The following is a 19,154-nucleotide window of genomic DNA, read 5'->3' as shown; positions in this document are numbered from 1 at the left end:
CTGTCATACCATTTTCCAGTTTTCCTAACAGTTTTTGTCAAATAATGAGTTTTTGTTCTAAAACCTTGGATCTTTGGGTGTATCATATACTAGATTACTAAAGTCATTTACTATAGTATAATTCATACTTATTCTATTTTACTCATCCACCACTCTATTTTTCAGCCAGTACCAGATTGTTTTGGTAATTACCACTTTAATATTATCCTATTTTGCAGGTAGGAAACTGAGAATCAGAAAAGTTAAATGACTCACCCAGAATCTCATAGCTACTAAGTATCTGAAATGGAATTAAGTTTAAGTTTGCCTCACTCCAAGCTTAAGTCTGGCTATTATGCCCTGCTGCCTCTTTTTCAAAATAGTAAGACTCAAGGGAGTCTGGGAATATCTCAGCTTTATCTGACTTTTTTGACTTAGAGCTGGATGAAACTTTAGAATCTTATTGTCTTCACTTTACAGAGAAGGAAATCGAGGCCCAGACTTGTTCAAAGTTAGTGAATTTTAGAGTCAGGATTTGAGCCAAGGCTTTTAGACTCTAAATCTAGCCTGTTTTCTGCTGAGCTTCACTACCTTCTCTAACTTGGTTATACCAGAGTGAAGAGTTGGATAAATTCCTTCCTCCAGGAACAGCCAGGAGAGTGATCAATCAAATACAAGTGGAGATATTATGCTGAATGTATTTTGGCTTGTAAATTGCTATTCTTATGGTTGGAATCATGCTTAAGAAGAATTGGAGGCCACCCACATGGTATGATAAAGGTGACGGTGAAAAGGTCCCTTGTCTCAAAATATCTCCCTAATCCATGTGGGAGCCTTAGTATGAAGTCATTATTAGATTGGATAATAAACCAATTGTGTTGACTCCATATAACCCAAATCCAAATGAATATTTGTTATTTTGGTGGGGCTGCTGGTACCTTTTTTAGAACATTGACAGCGAAATATTTTTGTTAGTGGAAAAACTTTGGCCTTAGAACCACAACATGTGAGATAATTTTTTTAAATGCAAAGGGAAGGGGTGAAGCCTTTATTTCTATGGGGGGGGGGGATTCAGAATTCCAGAAGACTAACTTAGAAACAAACTTTTGGAATGCATCCTGTGCATAAGTTCAGAATCTGTGCATTTTATACATTTTTGTTTCTCTATCCTCTTTGAAATAGTTTTTCTAGATCAATTATTTATTTTAGACTATGGTTTCTTGGAGTGGATAGAACTGGGATTGTGTCCATTTCATTCATCCAATAAAGCATCAAGTACAGAACAAAACATTTGGGGGTAACAGTAAGTTTAGGCAAACATTGACTTTCCCTTCCATATAACAGTAAGTCAGAAGAACATCTAGTTGCAGGGAGTTAGCTATATTCCTCTGTAGGTTGAAGTAAATGACCATTTTATCAAGGATGATTTATTTGTTCAGGAGATAATATGAAAGAAGCTTTGTAATCCTAACTGAAAAGGATGGGAGAGAAAAGAAAACTGCATATATTCTCAGAGAAATACCCTAGAGAATTGCTGCAATTAATGAAGAAAAAGTTGTTACACCCAGATGTTCACAGGAGACAAAATCCAAGAAAGAAGCTGAGTAGAAAACCCATGACTTTAAATGGCAAAAAACGCCCTATAGCAACAGGCAAAATAAGCTACAGGTCAGGTCCTAGTGCAAAGACACTAATTTGACTTCATAGCTATTCAGAGTTAATAGGGTAAGTCCCATCACTAAACTTTAGCTCTGGGTGAATATATTTAATTCAAAAGATACAGGATAAGTTAAAAGGAATATAGGGGCAGTATTTTATATTGTCATGATTATGAAAGCCAGTTCAAGAACCTGTGAGAAAGTTTCATGGAAAGCATTTGGGTGAAGATCAGTGAAGATAGAAATAATGGACTGTTGTCATAAGGATATTTTGCAGACTATCTGAATCCCCTACAGGAATAGATTAATTCTAGGGACAAAACCTAGCATGGAAGTAGGATATTGCAACCATGGAAGACTTCAGTTATCCAGAACTTACTGGAGTACTTTTTTTTTTCCCCAAAACAGCCAATAATTTCTTGCTTTGCCTTGCTTTAAGGATATTTTCATCATTCCAAAGATGAAGGAACAAATACAGGGAAATTTTATTCTGCATCTGATTTCTTGCTGATAAGGAAGAACTGATTGCTGGGGTTGAAATGTTGGGAGCCTTGGGGAAAGTGGTGCTCACTAAATTTTGAGTTTGTGGTAGAGGAGATGAAAACTAGGAAAAGTTATTTGTATCCTATATTTGGGGAGAGCAGATTCAGAGGAAGGGTAATTCTATTGAGGAGGAAAGAGCAGAGTTGCTCCTGTGGGTACCCAGGGAACTCTCCTAATTTATATTTTTAAACTCTGTAAAGAAGATACAAGCAAGATAAAATAAAAGAGAATGAATATAAAACAAGTTACAGTACTGTAAAAACTCTGTTAGGAATGCTAAAGGTCAAAATGAAATCAGACTGGAAAGGAAAGCCAAGGACAAGAAAAACTGGTTTTAAAGCTGTATTGAAGAAAAGAAAAGGAACAAAGAAAGGATAGCAAAACTTCTAGGGTGAATAAGATGATGATAACTGATATAATTTAATTCTTAGTCTACTTCTGTTTTCTCTTCCAGAATAAATGACCTTTGGACTGGAGATCAGAGAATAAGTCATTAATAGGGAGTTGATTTCCATGGGTACTGAAAGAATTGATACATTGTTGGATCACTCAATTTTTTAGTGGGGTTTTTTGTTTTGTTTTGGTGTTGTTTGGGGGTTTTTTTGGTGAGGCAATTGGGGTTAAGTAACTTGCCCAGGGTCACACAGCTAGTCCGTGTCAAGTGTCTGAGGCTGGATTTGAACTCAGGTCCTCCTCAATCCAGGGCCTGTGCTTTATCCACTGTGCCACCTAGCTGCCCCTCAATAATTTTTTAAATTATGAATTTAGTCATTAGTTAACACAATGATTTCAGTATACAGAGAACAAAAAAGAGGATTGTGTACAAAACCAGGTACTTCTGTTATATGATTTTTTTTTAAGTGTGTATTAAATATACAATAGTAAGAAAATCTCCCTTTTTCCTATCTCCTTCTGAACCACCAGCAGTGAGTTCAGAATACCATAGATGTAGATCATGAAGGGACCCTAGGCTATATAATCCAACCTCATTTTTTTAATACATGAGAAAACTGAGGCCCAAGGATGTTAGGTGACCTTTGGAAGATCACATAGTATGTGCCAGGAGAGAAATGTGAACCTGGATCCTCTAACCCCAGGGCCAGTTTGCTTTCCACCATACTATGATGACTCCTATTCATATGCCTATCTCCCCAGTCCCATCATTTTTCAAATTCGGCAGTCAGATGAGTATGAGGTGGAACCTTTTTCTATTATTATTAGTGATTCAGTATATTCTTTAATATAGTTTATAGTAGGGGGGCAGCTAGGTGGCAGAGTAGATAAAGTACTGGCCCTGGAGTCAGGAGGACCTGAGTTCAAATCCAGCCCCAGACACTTGACACTTACTAGCTGTATGAGCCTGGGCAAGTCACTTAACTCTCACTGCCTCACCTGAATGAATGAATGAATGTGTTGTATGTGTGTGTATATAGAGTTGATGGTAGCTTGCATTTCTTCATTTACAAATGTCTTTTCATATCCCCTGACTACTTGTATTTGGGCAATGACTCTTATTCTAATATATTTGTATCACATGCATCTTGAATGCGCAACTTTTATCAAAATAAATTGCTACAAAGATTTTCCTCCAAGTTAGCAGCCCCCTAATTTTTTTCATTGGGTTCATTGATAACTTGATTTACATTTTTTGAAAACTGCCTGTTTGTATACTTTGACCACTTATCTATTTGGGAATAAATAGCCCATGTTCTTTTAAATCTCTATCAGTTCCTGCTATATCTTGGCTATCAGACCTTTATCAGAGAAATTAGCTGTTAAATTTTTTTTTCCTATTAAATGTGGCAATTCTAATTCCAAGCTTTTCTATTTTAGTTCACCAAAATTGTTCATTATATCTCCTGTAGTCATTTATATCCTCTATTTGGTTAACTCTTCAGTCCATAATTGTGAAAGGTACCTTCTTTCCTATTCTTTTAATTTTTTAAAAACTATTAAAAAAATCTTGGTTATGTATCCATTTTAGGTTTCTTGAGGCATATGGAGTGAGATGCTTGTATGACCTTAATTTCTGCCCTATTGCTTTTCATCATTTCTATCAGATTTTATAACTTTTTTCATATATTTACCTCAGTAACTAGAATTATTAGATTTTTCAGGTGTTTGTGTGCTTTTGGAATGTTTTATACCTAATATGTTTCATTGATCAATTATTTTTTAATCTCTCTTTTTTTAAAAACCAGTGCCAAATGGTTTTGATAATTATTGCTTTTTAATGATTATTGCACATTTAAATAATTTGTGGCCTGTTACTGCTGGGCTACCTTCTTTCCCACTTTTTTCCTTTTCCTTTTTAACTTGACATTCTTGATCTTTTGTTACCATAAATGAAGTGGGGGAGGGGGGGGTGTTTTTGCTCCACCAAGTAATCTATGAAAGTTTTAGTATTATACTGCATCTGGAAATGCCATTTTTATTATATTAGCACAGCCCACCCATAAGCAATTAATATCTCTCATCTCCATATCTGTCTTTGATTCTGTAAAGAGTGCTTTGTTGTGTTCAAATAAGATATGTCTGGATAATGTTGTATATTTATCAACTGCAAATGGCTTATCTGTTCTCAACAATACAGTGATTGAAGATAATTTCAAAGCACTCATGATCAAAAAATACCATCCACCTCCAGAGAAAGAACTGATAGAGTCTGAATGCAGATTAAAGCATAACATTTTTTTCACTTTATTGGGTTTTTTTTTGTTTGTTTGTGTTTTCTTTACAGCATGACTAATATAGAAATATGTTTTGCATGATTGGACATATATAGCCTATATTAAATTGCTTACCAACTTAGGGAGGGATTTGGAACCCAAACTTGTAAAAAACAAATGTTAAAAATTGTTTTATATATAATTGGAAAAAATATCCCCTCCCCCCAAAAAAAGACATGTATGGGTCTTAGCAGATGGTTTAAGGAGATATCTTCTTTTCTTTGCTCTCATTTATGTTTTCCTATACTTTTCTGATATGCCCCAATTTTAATTGTTATGACTCTTCTACTTTTTTCTTGTTTCTTCCCTAGCGTGTTTTCTTTACCCCCTCTCCCATTTCTTTACTCTTTTAAAACAAAACTGCATTAAACCATAGCCTGACCCCAAGTTTGTCTCTTTCCTTTTTGAGCTTTCAAAACTATGGAATACTGAATAAGGAAAAAATCTCTTGTACCTTTTTAGAAAAATTTCTTGTACCTTTAGAAAGATTAGTCATCCTTTAGCTATTTTAAAGTACCAGTTATCTTTCTATGTTTCTCTTTTCTGCTGTGCTTTCACTTCATAGGTTTTATAAAGGTCTTATTTTCTCAGCAGGAATGCTGGAAAGTAATCTATTAAAGATTATATTTTGTTTATATGTATATGTGTGTAAAATACTATGCACATGTATGATTTGGTATGTGCGTATGAACTTGGGAGTCATGAACCCAGAACATGGCTTCATATGATTCAAGTTCATTATTCTTTCCATTGTACCATGCTACTTTTATATATTTCTTTTTAATATGTAGTGGCCAATTTAAGACACTAAGACAATATTTAGTAATATCATTAACTGATAGATGAAGGAAATGTGAAGCAAGAACATTGGGGTATTGGAAGGAAGCATGTTAATCTGCACAGTCTAATATTAAATATAATGAAGTGATGCAAATGAATTATATGTAGGTGTAGTGACTCAGCAATGTAGTTTGGTAGGAAAAAAACATAGGTTTGAATACCAGTTCTGCCACTGGTGACCTTTGTGACCTTGGTCAAGTCTGTTTTGCCTCAATGCTTATAATAAAGTGAAAGGGTTGAATGAAATGACCTCTAAGTTCCCTTTTATCTCTTATCATAGGAACAGCATTCTAACCCCTGCCCTCATGTGAATTGGGCTAGTTTTTCTTTAACTGTCATTGAAATCGTTTTATAGACTTGATTGATACAGGGCACTGAAGGCTCGGGCTTTTGATGTCAGTTCCTAGTTGCTTGAGTATGAAATAGCCATGAAAAGCTATAGCTACTCTCTGATGCTTGACTGGTAGACGATGATGGGCAGGTCAATTAAGGGAGGAGGGGGGAATGTTCTGGAAATGATGATGAGCAAAGACCTAAATCATTAATTAAATTTATTTCAGAAAATAGACTGAGAAAGTTTTCTGTCATTTGGCCACGCTAATGATAATAAATTAATAATGGGCGGGGGGCAGCTAGGTAGTGCAGTGGATAAATCACTGGCCCTGGATTCAGGAGGACCTAAGTTCAAATCTGTCCTCAGATACTTGACACTTACTAGCTGTGTGACCCTGGGCAAGTCACTTAAACCCTCATTGCCCTGCTGTAAGGGGCTGAAATTCTAGCTATACTGTCTAAAATATTTAATGAGTAGTCACCAATAAATTATAAGCTTTAGCAAGAGTTTATACTTTTAAGCATTTATTAAGGAGAATAAGAATTTGGTAAAGAGAGAGAGAAAGGCCTAGATTCATCTATCTATAAAAGGGAGAGAGCATTCCTAACTCCCTTTTCCACCCAAGTCCTGAGGAAAGAGAGCGAGAGAGCCCACCTTGCCCCCTTCTTCCTCCCACAAGCAAACATTACTTTCTGACGCCAAAGAAAAGCTGCATGACCTTGCCCTAGGAGGCCTTTTCCTCATGGTGGAGCTTTCCTACAGTAAGTCTCCAGCAGGTGGCATCATTCCAATCATTACAGTCCCCCCTTTGTTTCTTCAAGAAACACAGGGTGTTTCCTTGATGAAACAGGCAAAAATAACAGAATATAATAACCTATGCAAGCAGACAGTGTGTTAATAACAATATAGAGGGGCAGCTAGGTGGTGCAGTGGATAGAGCACAGGCCCTGGATTCAGGAGTACCTGAGTTCAAATCTGGCCTCAGACATTTAACACTTACCTGCTGTGTGACCCTGGGCAAGTCATTTAACCCCAATTACCCAGCAAAAAATATATAAATATATATATGTGTGTGTGTGTGTTTATATATATATATATATATATATATGTATATATGTATATATATATATGTATATATATATAGGAGAGAGAAAAGTTTTGTCCAGAGGGGCTGTCCCTCATAAACCGATGCTTTGACACTGGCCTGCAGAGGGAGGGCCTCTGCAGAGAGTACATATTACAAATGGTGTACATAACAACAGAAAGGAATAAAAATCAACAAAAAAACCCTGTTCATTTAATGTCTTTGAAAGTCTTTTCTCAGATGGTTCTTGGGATGTCCTCTGGGTGTAGTCGTGGAATGGAGGTCTTTTCAGGGTTTGATGTGTGGATGCTGGTAATCAGACAGGAAAATTTCCTACAAAATTGAGCTTAACATAACTTTAAAATAGCTTTGTCAATAATCAAATCAAACAGTGAGAGTTCTCAAAAACATGTCTAAGGGAATTCAGAATCTTAGTTGTGTGGGGACCAATTATTAATTGGGGAGTGCTAGCTAAGTGACTTGCCACAATATTGGGGCAAGGAAGGAGACCGGCAGCCTCCCTCAAAATAGAACAAGATTTATTTTAACAAGAACGAACTTGAAAAAACCACACAAACCAGATCAGTAGGATCAAGGGAAAGGAAATAAAATGGAGAAAGGGAAATTATAATACCTGAAAAAATACCACTGCCCAGGAATAAGCTGAAAATATGCAGCAGAACACCTGTGGCTTTCCAGCTTCCACCTAGAATGCCCAATTCTCCTCCCCCAAACCTAGAAACACCCCACACAGCCCCAGCCAATGGGATGGCTGCTCTGTCACCCTTCTAATCATTATAATTTTGCCAGACCCATGTAGGTGTCGGCGAGTGGTGATGAAGTGAGGTGCCAGAGCCCTGGCAATGGCTACAACCAGTGGGTGGAGCACCTTGCAGTTTGCGGAGCCGCAGGCCAGTGCGTGCTGGGGCATAAAAACCTCAAATAACAATTAATTCTTTACAGTTGTTATGCATGAAACATATAATAAAACAAAAATTGAAATGCTGCAAAAAATTAATTTTTAAGAAAATAAAATAAGTGAATAATGGAAGATTATAGTAAGAAACAATGAGTAGGAAGAATTCAAAGAGACTTGGCAAAACTTAGAGGGGGAAAGGAAGAAGAAATAAACATTTTCCTAGCTAAGTGCTTTTTCTTTTTTTTGGGGGGGGTGAGGCAATTGGGGTTAAGTGACTTGCCCAGGGTCACACAGCTAGTAAGTATCAAGCATCTGAGGTCGGATTTGAACTGGGGTCCTCCTGACTTCAGGGCCAGTGCTCTATCCACTGCGCCACCTAGCTGCCTCCGCTAAGTGCTTTTACAGACATCTCATTTGATCCTCACAACAACACTGTGAAGTAGGTGCTATTATTATCTGTGTTTTACAGTTAGAGAAACTGAGACAGAAGTTATGCAACTTGCTCAGGGTTACCCAACTAGTAAGTAGCTGAGGTCAGATTTTATTCAGGTCTTTATAACTCCAAACCCAGCATTCCATCCATTCTAGGCAGCTCCTGTTAAGAAATTAGGGTTTGTTTGAAGCTTTTCCCTTTTGCTTTGAATTTTCTTTCACAGCATGACTAATGCAGAAATATGTTTGATGTGATTGTACATATAGAACCTATGTCAGATTGCTTGTTGTCTTAGGGAGGGGGGAGGGAGGGAGAAAAATTTGAAACTGGAAATCTTAGAAAACAAATGTTGAAAACTCTAAATGTAACTAGAAAATAATAAAACATTTTTATGATTAAAAAAAAGAAATTAGGATTTATATATTTATCCTACCAAAGGTAAAACTTAATTTCCTCAGTAGAGAAAATGCCTATTTTTTATTTTTATAAAAGTAATTTATAAGCTTTCCAATAAGCTTATTTCTCAAATGTCATATGTATCTGGTCTCACATAAATATCACTGTCATAGCTTTTCCTGGAACTAAACATTATAAATCTTTTATTTCTATTTTTGTTTCTTAGGTAAAAAAACACCCTTCCAACTCAGGGAAACCTTGATGATTTTGTGTTTTTGAAATTGAATCAACAATGAAGACGTGATATCTGGGATAAAAGAGCAACTTGGCTGCTGACTTTCTTATCAGAATTTCAAGTGATTGTGTGAGCAGAAACAAGCTGCAAAGGATCTTTGTGTCACCCAGCTATTGGGAGAATGTACTGCCCTGAGGCTATTTACTTAACTACTGTTCTCATGTAGATCATTTAGTTTTTCTGACCATGTCTATCCCTGAAATAGTAAATAACATCCCTAGATTCTTTGTTGGAACTGAAGAGGGAGAAGCAGATGAGCTAGGAGATCCTGCCAAGCCTGGAGATTTTCAGCACTTCTATGGACATGCAGATGAAGAAGAAGAGGAAGATGATTCTGTAAGTTTTTGTGGATTTGGGGGGAAGAAAAAAAAAACAACTTGCCTTAGAATCAAGTTTTTCCTGGAAAGTTATCAGTACTTTCCATTTTTCCGTGCTGCTCTGAACTTTTTTCTATTCTCCAATTAAGGATCACAGGTAGATAACTAGTTTAAAACTCAACATTTGTATTTTGTACCTTTGGTTGGGGAAAATGATTGATTATTTTGTTTTTAAAATAAGCCTGTTGTATTTCTCAGTAAAAGTCAATCACCTAAATAGCCAGTGACTTCATAACCTGTTGTCCTTAGTCACTAAAACTGGAAAGCCATTTTTACTTTATTTGCAATGGAGGGAGGGTCAAGCAATTAATTCCAAGAAAATTGACTGTAGATGTCTGACGTTTAAATCAGCATGTTCTCATACATTAGACATTCATTTAAGAAGCACTTACTATTTATGTGCAAGGCACTATGATAGGTACTAGGAATACAAAAGCAAAAAGGAAATAATCTGTGCCTTCAAAGCACCTCCCCCATTCTACAAAACAGATACACAAATCAATATAAAATATATACACAGTATATATTTAAGCTTAGCCTTAAAGGAAAAGATGACGAAGGAGGAGAGTAGGGGTTGGGAAAAAAGGGTGTCTCCTGTGAAGTGTGGACAACAAACAGCCTGTGCTAAAGAATAGAGTTGGGAAGGGGGCAGCTAGGTATCGCAGTGGATAAAGCACTGGCCCTGGATTCAGGAGGACCTGAGTTCAAATCCAGCTTCAGACACTTACGTGTGTGACCCTGGGCAAGTCACTTAACCCCCATTGCCCTGCAAAAAAGAAAAAAAAAGAATAGAGTTGGGAGAGAAGGCATATCCCATATAGAAAATAGTTGAACACTCTGGATCAATTTTTAGTTTTCCACTTTCAGAATAAATACTTTAAACATTTGCTATAAATACTCAAACTAGCTCTGTTAAATAATCTTTTATAAATTGCATATCCATAGCCTGTTGAGCTTTCTGTTGTTTGGCATAGGGATGACAATTTATGTGTATTTTTTAATTTTCATATTTTAATACAGCTTTACTACTAAAGGATATACATAAATAAGGCTGCAAAAAAGAACACAAATCTAATTTTGAAGATAGTGTTTTTGAAGAAAAATATATAAGATGTAATAATTACCATGGAGGATTCTTTCCCTACTATTACATCTCTTTTCTCTGGGCATGGTATTAAATGGTGATCTTGGAAAGTTCCTTTAGTTATCAGAAACACCATTCAACACAGAGTGACAAGTCAAATTGTTAAGATTTGCCTGTAGTAAATAATAAGCAACTGGGTGGTGAAGTGAATAGAGTGTCTGGCCTGGAGTCAGGAATACTCACCTTCCTGAGTTCAAATCTAGCTTCAGACACTTAACCAGCTATTCACTTAACCCTGTTTGCTTCAGTTTCCTCATCTGTAAAATGAGCTAGAGAAGGAAATGGCAAACTCCTCCAGTATCTCTGCTAAGAAACCCCCCCCTAAAAAGGAGTCTTGAAGAATTGGAAATGACTGAACAAGAACAACAAATTATTATTTACTGCTATTGTATTAAGTATTTCACTTTCAGAGTACTGATATTTTTAAAAATCAGATCTATAAACTTAAAAAATATTGATCTCCTTCTCTAATGCTAGTATTTATCCTATCCTCTCTGGCTCTCTGCAACCTCCCCCCAAAATAAGAAGTATAAAAGTGGGAGGATATCAGCTGCCTTAGTGAACCTCTTCATTTTTAATGGCCAAAAAGAAATTGATAGGAAATTAACCACCTAAAATAACCCATGATATGAGTCTGCATCAACTTGTATAGCTAAAGAGTAAATCATTTGACAAGCAAAGTCTGAAAAATACCATTAGCAAGTGAGTCTTCTGTCAAGACTAGAAGGAGTAATATATTAAAGTTATTTATATATTTATTCTTACTAGAACCACAGAGCACCTCTAAAATTTAGGAATTCAAGGGTATGGCAACTTTTAAAGATTTTGCTATACTATACTAATAATAATGTATTAGTATAGTATATGATATTAAAGCAAAATCATCAGGTTATATTTATTAAGCACCTATGTCAAGACAAGAATGTTGACTTTGTAAAATGCCTCTCATTGATTAATATGTTACTTTGGAGTTTATTTCAGCGTGAATTGGGATATTCATTTCTTTTTGTATCAATTTTTAGCCACCAGAAAGGCAGATTGTGGTTGGAATATGTTCCATGGCAAAGAAATCCAAATCGAAACCAATGAAGGAAATTCTTGAACGTGTCTCCTTATTTAAATACATCACAGTAGTAATATTTGAAGAGGATGTTATTTTGAATGAACCAGTAGACAACTGGCCACTATGTGATTGTCTTATTTCTTTCCATTCTAAAGGTAATCATTTTTACATTGTATGAAATGCTTGTATTTTCTTAATATTTGAGTCTGAAATAATATTAAGTAATGACTTGTTTTCATTTAGAATACTAATAGCCCAGTTGAATAATTAAAATTGTTCCTCCCTTCCACAAAATAATTAGTATTAGTATTGATGCCAGAAAGAACTAACTCCTAAGACAGAAAACATTTCTATTTTATACTTAGCAGGTTTTTAAAAATATGTTCATTAGAGGTTGATCATAAAGCAAATTTCTTCAAAATAAGTTATATTTTTCCATTAACTTTAAGATCTTAGAATTGGAAGGAACCTTTTGGATCCTTATGGCCAAATACCGCATGGGCCTCCCCTCCCCCCCCTTTATTGTTTTGGTGAGGAAACAGACTTAGAGAGATTAAATGACTTTCCAAATGATGATCAAACATTCTGAGACCCTGTCATCTTAGCCATTTGTTTACTTCCCAAACCACTTTTCTGTATCACTTTCCTTGAATGAGCAGCAGTGATGAAAATACTACTTAGGCCGCCCCCAAAACTCAGTTTCCTTCTTCTGGAAGTGTTATTCTTCCATTACACATGTCTTGGAAGCTTCTTATTACAACTTTGATACAACAGCTATTAATTGAGCATCTGTTATGTGACAAACATTGTACTAGGCACCAGAGATACAAAGACAAAAATGAAAGTCTCTGTCCTTCTTGAGTTTACATTATCATATACTGAAATCTAAAATATATACCAAGTAATTTCTGGAGGGAATATACTAGCCATTGATATGTTTGGATTCATAGATTAATTTAAAACTTTCTTTGTAAGATATATCATCTTTTTATCCAGTAACCCCAGAGAATAAGATACCTTTTGTACACCTCACAGGGCTCTGCCTACAATTGTATTTCCTAAGTTAACCAAGTACATTTTATAAAAGTAACCTCTGTATTTAAAGCCTGGGTATGGGACCTCTTAACCACTGTTTTTCTAAATGATCCCATCCCATTAATCAACTTTTGTAGACAGCAGACATCCCTTTGTATTTAAAATAGGCCATTTGTCAAATAGAGTGAGTTTGGGAATATGGAAAGGGAGAGGGTGATATTCGAAGCTCTCCAATTCTGGAAAATATTTAATACGTGACTCAATTCCTTGATCCCAACTGCTTTCAATACTATAGGACTTTCTAAATTAGAATATCCTTTCAAGTTGGTTTGGCAAAAACCCACTCTGATTTATGTGTTTGAAATGTAGAGTGGATCTAATAGCCACATCTGGATCTCCTCTGTATTTGAAATTATATCTTGCAGAGAAATTCCCCAATTTTTTATTGACCTATGAATCCACCTGTACCAGTTCTGAACTATTTTATATGTATCATAAAATGTAATCCTTTTTATAGAGACACAGTAAATTATTGCAAAAGTGCTGAGAAACACAATGTTTTTTCTTTGTTTTTTGTGGGGCAGTGAGGGTTAAGTGACTTGCCCAGGGCCACATAGCTAGTATCAATGGTTTTTAAAGGTGTTTTTGAAGGTAATTTATTTCTTGCTATACATTTTGAAATTATTGTTTTACATTAATAGATGAACCTCTGAGGTGAATAACTTTTAAAATTAAAATTAGACTAGAGAGTGCGGTTTCAAATAGGAGCTACACAACAAAATATAACCCAGCCTTCACTATACCCTAAAGTATTCATCCTTAGTAATTCCATTCTATAGAATCCCAGAATTTGAGAGTTGGAAAGTACCTCACGGGCCAACTAATCCAAACTAAACATGAAAGGAATTGATCCCCATCATAACATACACAATAGGTGATCATATAGATTGTGTCTAAGCATCTTTAATGAGGAAGGCACATCCCTTCCCAGGGTTTTTGGGAAGCTCCCAAGTTTTTCCTGGCATTATACCTAAATGTTCCCCTTTACATCTCCTACCCATCTCTTCTGGTTCTGCCTCCTGGAGGCAAACAGAACCAGCCTCATCCCTCCTCCATAAGGTAGCCCCTCAAATACTTGAAGACAGCTATTGTAACACCCTTCCCATGTCATATTTTCTTCAGATTAGATATGCCCAATTCTCTCAGCTGATCCTCACTCAAAACTCTTTACCCTCTGGATGCTCTGCAATTTATTAATGCCCTTCCTAATCAGTGGTTCTTCAGAAGAGGTCTGACAAGGCAAAGTATAGTGGAACTATCGCCTCTCTGTTTCTTTTTTTTTTTCTTTTTTTTTTTTTTTAGTGAGGCAATTGGGGTTAAGTGACTTGCCCAGGCTCACACAGCTAGTAAGTGTTAAGTGTCTGAGGCTGGATTTGAACTCAGGTACTCCTGACTCCAGGGCCAGTGCTCTATCCACTGTGCCACCTAGCTGCCCCACCTCTCTGTTTCTTGAAATTATACCTCTTAATTCCTCTCCACTTTACATTAGCTTTTTTTTTGCTGTTAAGTGTTACTGCCCATTTATATCAAGCTTGCACTCTGTATAAATGTCCAGACATTTTTTTGAAGATAGGTGATCTGACCAAGACCCTCCCATCTTCTACTAATGAAATGGGTGTTTTTGTGTTTAAGTATAAGACTTTAGACTTATTCCAGTTGAACCCCAAATCCTACCCTGTTAAGATCCTTTTGGATTCTGACTCTGCTCTCCAGTCTATTGTCTACTCTCACAGCTTTCAGAGTTTCTACTCAGTTCTAGTCTTTTCAGCAGGAATGCTGAGTAGCCTTCTATTTCACTAAAAGCTCATTCTTTTCTGGTATAGGTTTTGTTTAGTTTTGTTGGGCAAATTACTCTTAATATCTTTTGCCTTCAGGAATATCCTATTTAAAATTTTCTGTTTCTTTGTAATGGTGGCTTCTAAATCTTATGTGATCCTGACTGTGGCTTCTTGGAACATTTAATACTTTCTTTCTGACCACTTACAGTATATTTTCTTTGTCCTGGAAGCTGTTAATTTTGGTTATGTCTTCATTTTGGAGTTTCTTTTGGGAGATTATCAGTAAATTCTTTATGTTTTTCACCCACGAGATGTGGACAGTTTTATGAGTTCTTAAAATATGTCTTTCAGCTAATCCAGTGATTCTTTATTTCCTTCATCTATTTTCAGGTCAGTTGTTTATATTAATGAAATTATATTTTGGTCTCTTTTTTTTCTCAATCTTTAAATTTAATTTTTTTTTAATTGTTTCATGGAGTCGTTAACTACAACTGTCCCATGCTAATTTTCCAGGGGTCTGTTGCTTGGGTAAATATCTGTATCTCTTGTTTCACGTTGGTAATTCTCTTTCCAATTTTTTTTTAACAGAGTCTAATTTCTTTTCTAGTTCCTTCCTCTATTTCTCTCATTTCATTTATAAAATCATTTTTTTCCTCTTTGTTTCTTTAAGGAATTCTAATTGCATTTGTGCCTAACCTGTGTTTTCCTTTGAAGATTTGCTTGTAGATGTTTTGAAGTCATTCTTTCCTTCAGGGTTTATGTGCCCCTGTCAGCACAATCACTCTGCCATTTATTTATTTGCTTGCTCATTCTTCCAGCCTCATTTCCTAACTTTGGCCTTTATGTTAAGGCCGATCTCAGGGAAATTTTGGAGGGAATGACCAGGCTGTGTTTATGCCTTTTTTGTGTCCTCTTGAGTCTTGCAACTGCCTTTTGGGAATATTGGTTATTGCATTAGCCCAGAATCTCAGGGATAGCCCAGACTAGGGACCTGGAAGCAAGTGCTCAGTGTACCCAAAGCAGTCTGATCTAGGACAAAGTCTAAGCACTGCTCTCCTGGTCTGAGCTTTGCAAGTTCCTGACTTGGATTTTAGTCTGAGGAACACAACAGAAAGCTTGCCCTGGGCATAGCTCCAGTAGTCTGCTGCTAGATTCAGCTGCTATCACCCAGCTGGAAGGCTCTATGGGTTCATTGAGAAAACTACAGATTCTCTTGGACTGCCTTGAGGGTTCACTCCATGGGTCAGAGCCACATAGACACTGCTCATTTCAGTATTTATTCCTTGCTCAGAATGCAGTCTAAGACCCATAATGGTTCCTTGACCTGCTTCTCCATTTCTAGGTGCAGTTCCTTTCCTCAGTTTACACTGGATCAATCTGCCACTTGATACTTGTTCCTGCTTTTTGCATAAGATGAGACCTCTCTCTTGGATCCTAGTCATAGCCACAGTTAGGTCCTTATTTATAGCTCCGAAACTAGAATGATGAAACCGGAGTGCTGGAATGCTCTGCATAGTACATTTCTTACTAGATCCCATTCACAGTGTCAGACATCTCTCCCTATGCAGACATGGAATGGAAAAATGACTCACTGCAATTTTTTTGGATTTCCCAATTGACTCAGTCTGGTACGTTTTCTGCATCTTGGAGGAGTAGTTGTGGAAGAGAGCTAGACTGTACTGCTTCTCCCTATTGTGCCATTTTGTCTGGTCTCCCTTGGCAATGGCTCTTTGTAATTGCCACTAACCCATCTAGATGATTGCTTTTCTAGAAATTTCTCAGAATTTGACATCAAACTTACTTGTAGTTTGTAGACACTGTTCTCTTGAAAATTGGAACAGTATTTACTTTTGTCTAATCTTGTAGTACCTCTCTTGTGTTTTATGATCTTTCATGTATTACTGATAGTGACTCACTAACCACATCTTGCCATTTCTTTCAGTACACAAAGATATAGGCTATATGGGCCTGGTCACTTGAATTTGAGTGCCTTAATAATGTCTCCATGTATCTCTTTGGTACCACTTTACTCATTTTTAGTGGTTTTTGTTCTGTGATGTCTAGCACAATTCCTTCTCCTTGACAGAGAAAAGAGAAATAAAATAATAATTGAGCAGCTTTGGCTTCTTTTTTGCCAGCTATCATCTCATCCACTCTAAGTAAAGATCCCCCTTTTTTTTTTGGTCCCTTTTTTTTTACTCCCAACATAACCAACAAAATTCCTTTTATTTTTTGTCCTTTGTTTCCTTTGCCACCCATAGCTCATTCTGAGATTTAGCATTCATGACTGTATTTTTATAGAACTGTGCCACACTCTCACCTTCTGTTACCTGGCCTCACTTCCATTTTCTTTGCATTTCCTTTTAATATACTCTAGGTTGGTTGGTGAGTCTTCTGTGCATCCATATCAGCCTCTAGAAAAATCCCATATTTCCTCCTTTTGTGTTTTCACAATTTCTTTCTTGAACATATCCCATTACTCGTTGGTTGACTTTCCCTAAAGCATCTTAATTCATGGAATTGTAACGATTGGAATGACACCACCTGCTAGAGACTTACTGTAGAAAAGCTCCGCCATGAGGAGAGGGCCTCTGAGGGCAGGACCATGCGGCTTTCTTTGGCGTCAGGAAGTGACGTTGGCTTGTGGGAGGAGGAAGGGAGAGGCTGGTGTACTGGCTCATGCTCTTTCCTGAGGAGTCTGGTGGAGAAGGGAGCTAGGAATGCCCTCTCCCTTTAATAAATAGATGAATCTAGGCCTTTCTGTCTCTCTTTACCAAATTCTTATTCTCTTTAATAAATGCTTAAAAGCCTAACTCTTGCTAAAGCTTATAATTTATTGGCGACCACTCATTAAATATTTTAGACAGTATAGCTAGAATTTTATCCCATACAGAATCCTACCTGTCTTTTCTTTGAACTGTTTGAAATCTATTTTCCATAAATCTAGGGTGCATGTCAGATTTTGATAAAATGCTTTTTCTCTCTCACAAATTCTAGGAAACTGTTGTTACTTTACCCCAGGGGTCCTATAATTTCCACCTTAATAACTAGTTTTTCCTTGTTAGTGAGAATCAGATTCAGAACATAATTTCCTCTTCTTTTTCATCCTTATGTTCTCTTTAGACAGCATAACAAATATTAAGCACTTGGGCTATATAAAGTACTGTTCTAGAAATACAAAGTTAAGACAAAGGTTTTACAATTGAGAGGAGGAACTTACAATCTATTTCAGCCACGTGCATCTTATTGTTCTCTGGCCTTTCTGCTATCTTTTGCTCATTTAATTGTTAATTATAACATCTGGCTGTGGGGGAAGAATTTTAGATATTCATTTCTGATTTTTATACCATATACAATGCAACATTGATCTGTCAGTGTACGAAAGGATAGCCCTAAGGGAACAAGCATTTGAATGCCTACTACTTGCCAAGCACTGTTAGATATTTTACAAATTTACAAAATCTCATTTGGTCTTCCCAACAGTCCTGTGAGGTAGATGCTATAATTATCTCCATTTTACAGTTGACGGGACTGAGGCAATTAGAGGTTTAATAACTTGCCCAAGGTCACACAGTTAGTAAATGTCTGTAGCTGGATTTGAACTTGTTGCCCCCAGCATTCTATCCATTGTACCCCCTACTTGCCTGTACCATAGCTTAGATTATTTCCGTATATTTCAGAATCCATTGTATATTTGTGTATATGTTCAAACACATATATGTATACACACATGTATTAACATGTGCACACATGTGTTGCATGTGGTATGGGTTTTTTAGCCTTAGTCATATTTGGAGATGAAAGACAAGATTTTGTTGAAGTAGAAAAACTAAACCTCAGACTTTTTAGATTTCACAAAAATAATCATTAGATTCAGTTATAGATGTGATTTTTTTTAAAAAACCATAAATTAAGGACCATGTATAAGGTTTTATGTCTTGATCTTTTTAAAATAGCATTTTATGCTAATAATGCTGGTAACTTTATTTATTAATACAATGTTCTTTAAAAATCTTAGGATTTCCACTGGACAAAGCAGTTGCCTATGCAAAACTCAGGAATCCATTTGTGATCAATGACTTGAATATGCAATATCGTATACAAGACAGGTAAGTAATATAATTAAGTCATCTTTGAACAACTAAAAGTACTGATAAAGTTTACTTTTGTTGAAGTGAATAGTTAATATAATGCAATTGGGATATAGGGAAAGTTCAAGAGTATTCAGTGTATATCTACAAGTGGAGAGAATAGCTGGGAGCTTAGAATTATTCTGTAGGACCATTCTGCAAAAAGTTGCTCATGATAGCCACTATTCTGGACAGCAGGAAACAAAAGAGAAAAACTGGTATTGAAAGCCTGATTTGGGGCCTTGGCATCTGGCAGGTAGCAAATGACTAATAAGGTTGGAGTCAGAAAGAACTCAGTAGAAAACAATACTAAGTTTGAAGTCAAATCCTGAGAATTTAAGAACAAAAAGAATAAGA

At 36.2% G+C, this 19,154-nt stretch overlaps 1 protein-coding gene across 17 annotated transcripts in view; it reads left to right on the top strand.

Annotated features, from left to right (window-relative positions):
• PPIP5K2 (diphosphoinositol pentakisphosphate kinase 2) overlaps nucleotides 1–19,154 on the top strand; it is a 143,640-nt gene that overhangs the window by 29,006 nt on the left and 95,480 nt on the right. For all 17 annotated transcript variants that reach the window (XR_006354154.1, XR_006354151.1, XM_043977058.1 and 14 more), the window contains exons 2-4: nucleotides 9,142–9,546; nucleotides 11,754–11,949; nucleotides 18,686–18,776. Coding sequence is in view for 15 of the 17 variants with exons in the window: in XM_043977058.1 (XP_043832993.1) it covers nucleotides 9,397–9,546; nucleotides 11,754–11,949; nucleotides 18,686–18,776 (437 nt within the window). In the remaining 2 variants the exon portion in view is untranslated. The remainder of the gene's footprint in view (nucleotides 1–9,141; nucleotides 9,547–11,753; nucleotides 11,950–18,685; nucleotides 18,777–19,154) is intronic.

The sequence above is a fragment of the Dromiciops gliroides genome, chromosome 1 (assembly GCF_019393635.1).
Source record: "Dromiciops gliroides isolate mDroGli1 chromosome 1, mDroGli1.pri, whole genome shotgun sequence".
In the NCBI taxonomy this organism is placed as follows: domain Eukaryota; kingdom Metazoa; phylum Chordata; class Mammalia; order Microbiotheria; family Microbiotheriidae; genus Dromiciops; species Dromiciops gliroides.
The sequence above is the reverse complement of the archived record's forward strand: the minus strand, read 5'-3'. Positions and strand labels throughout refer to the sequence as shown.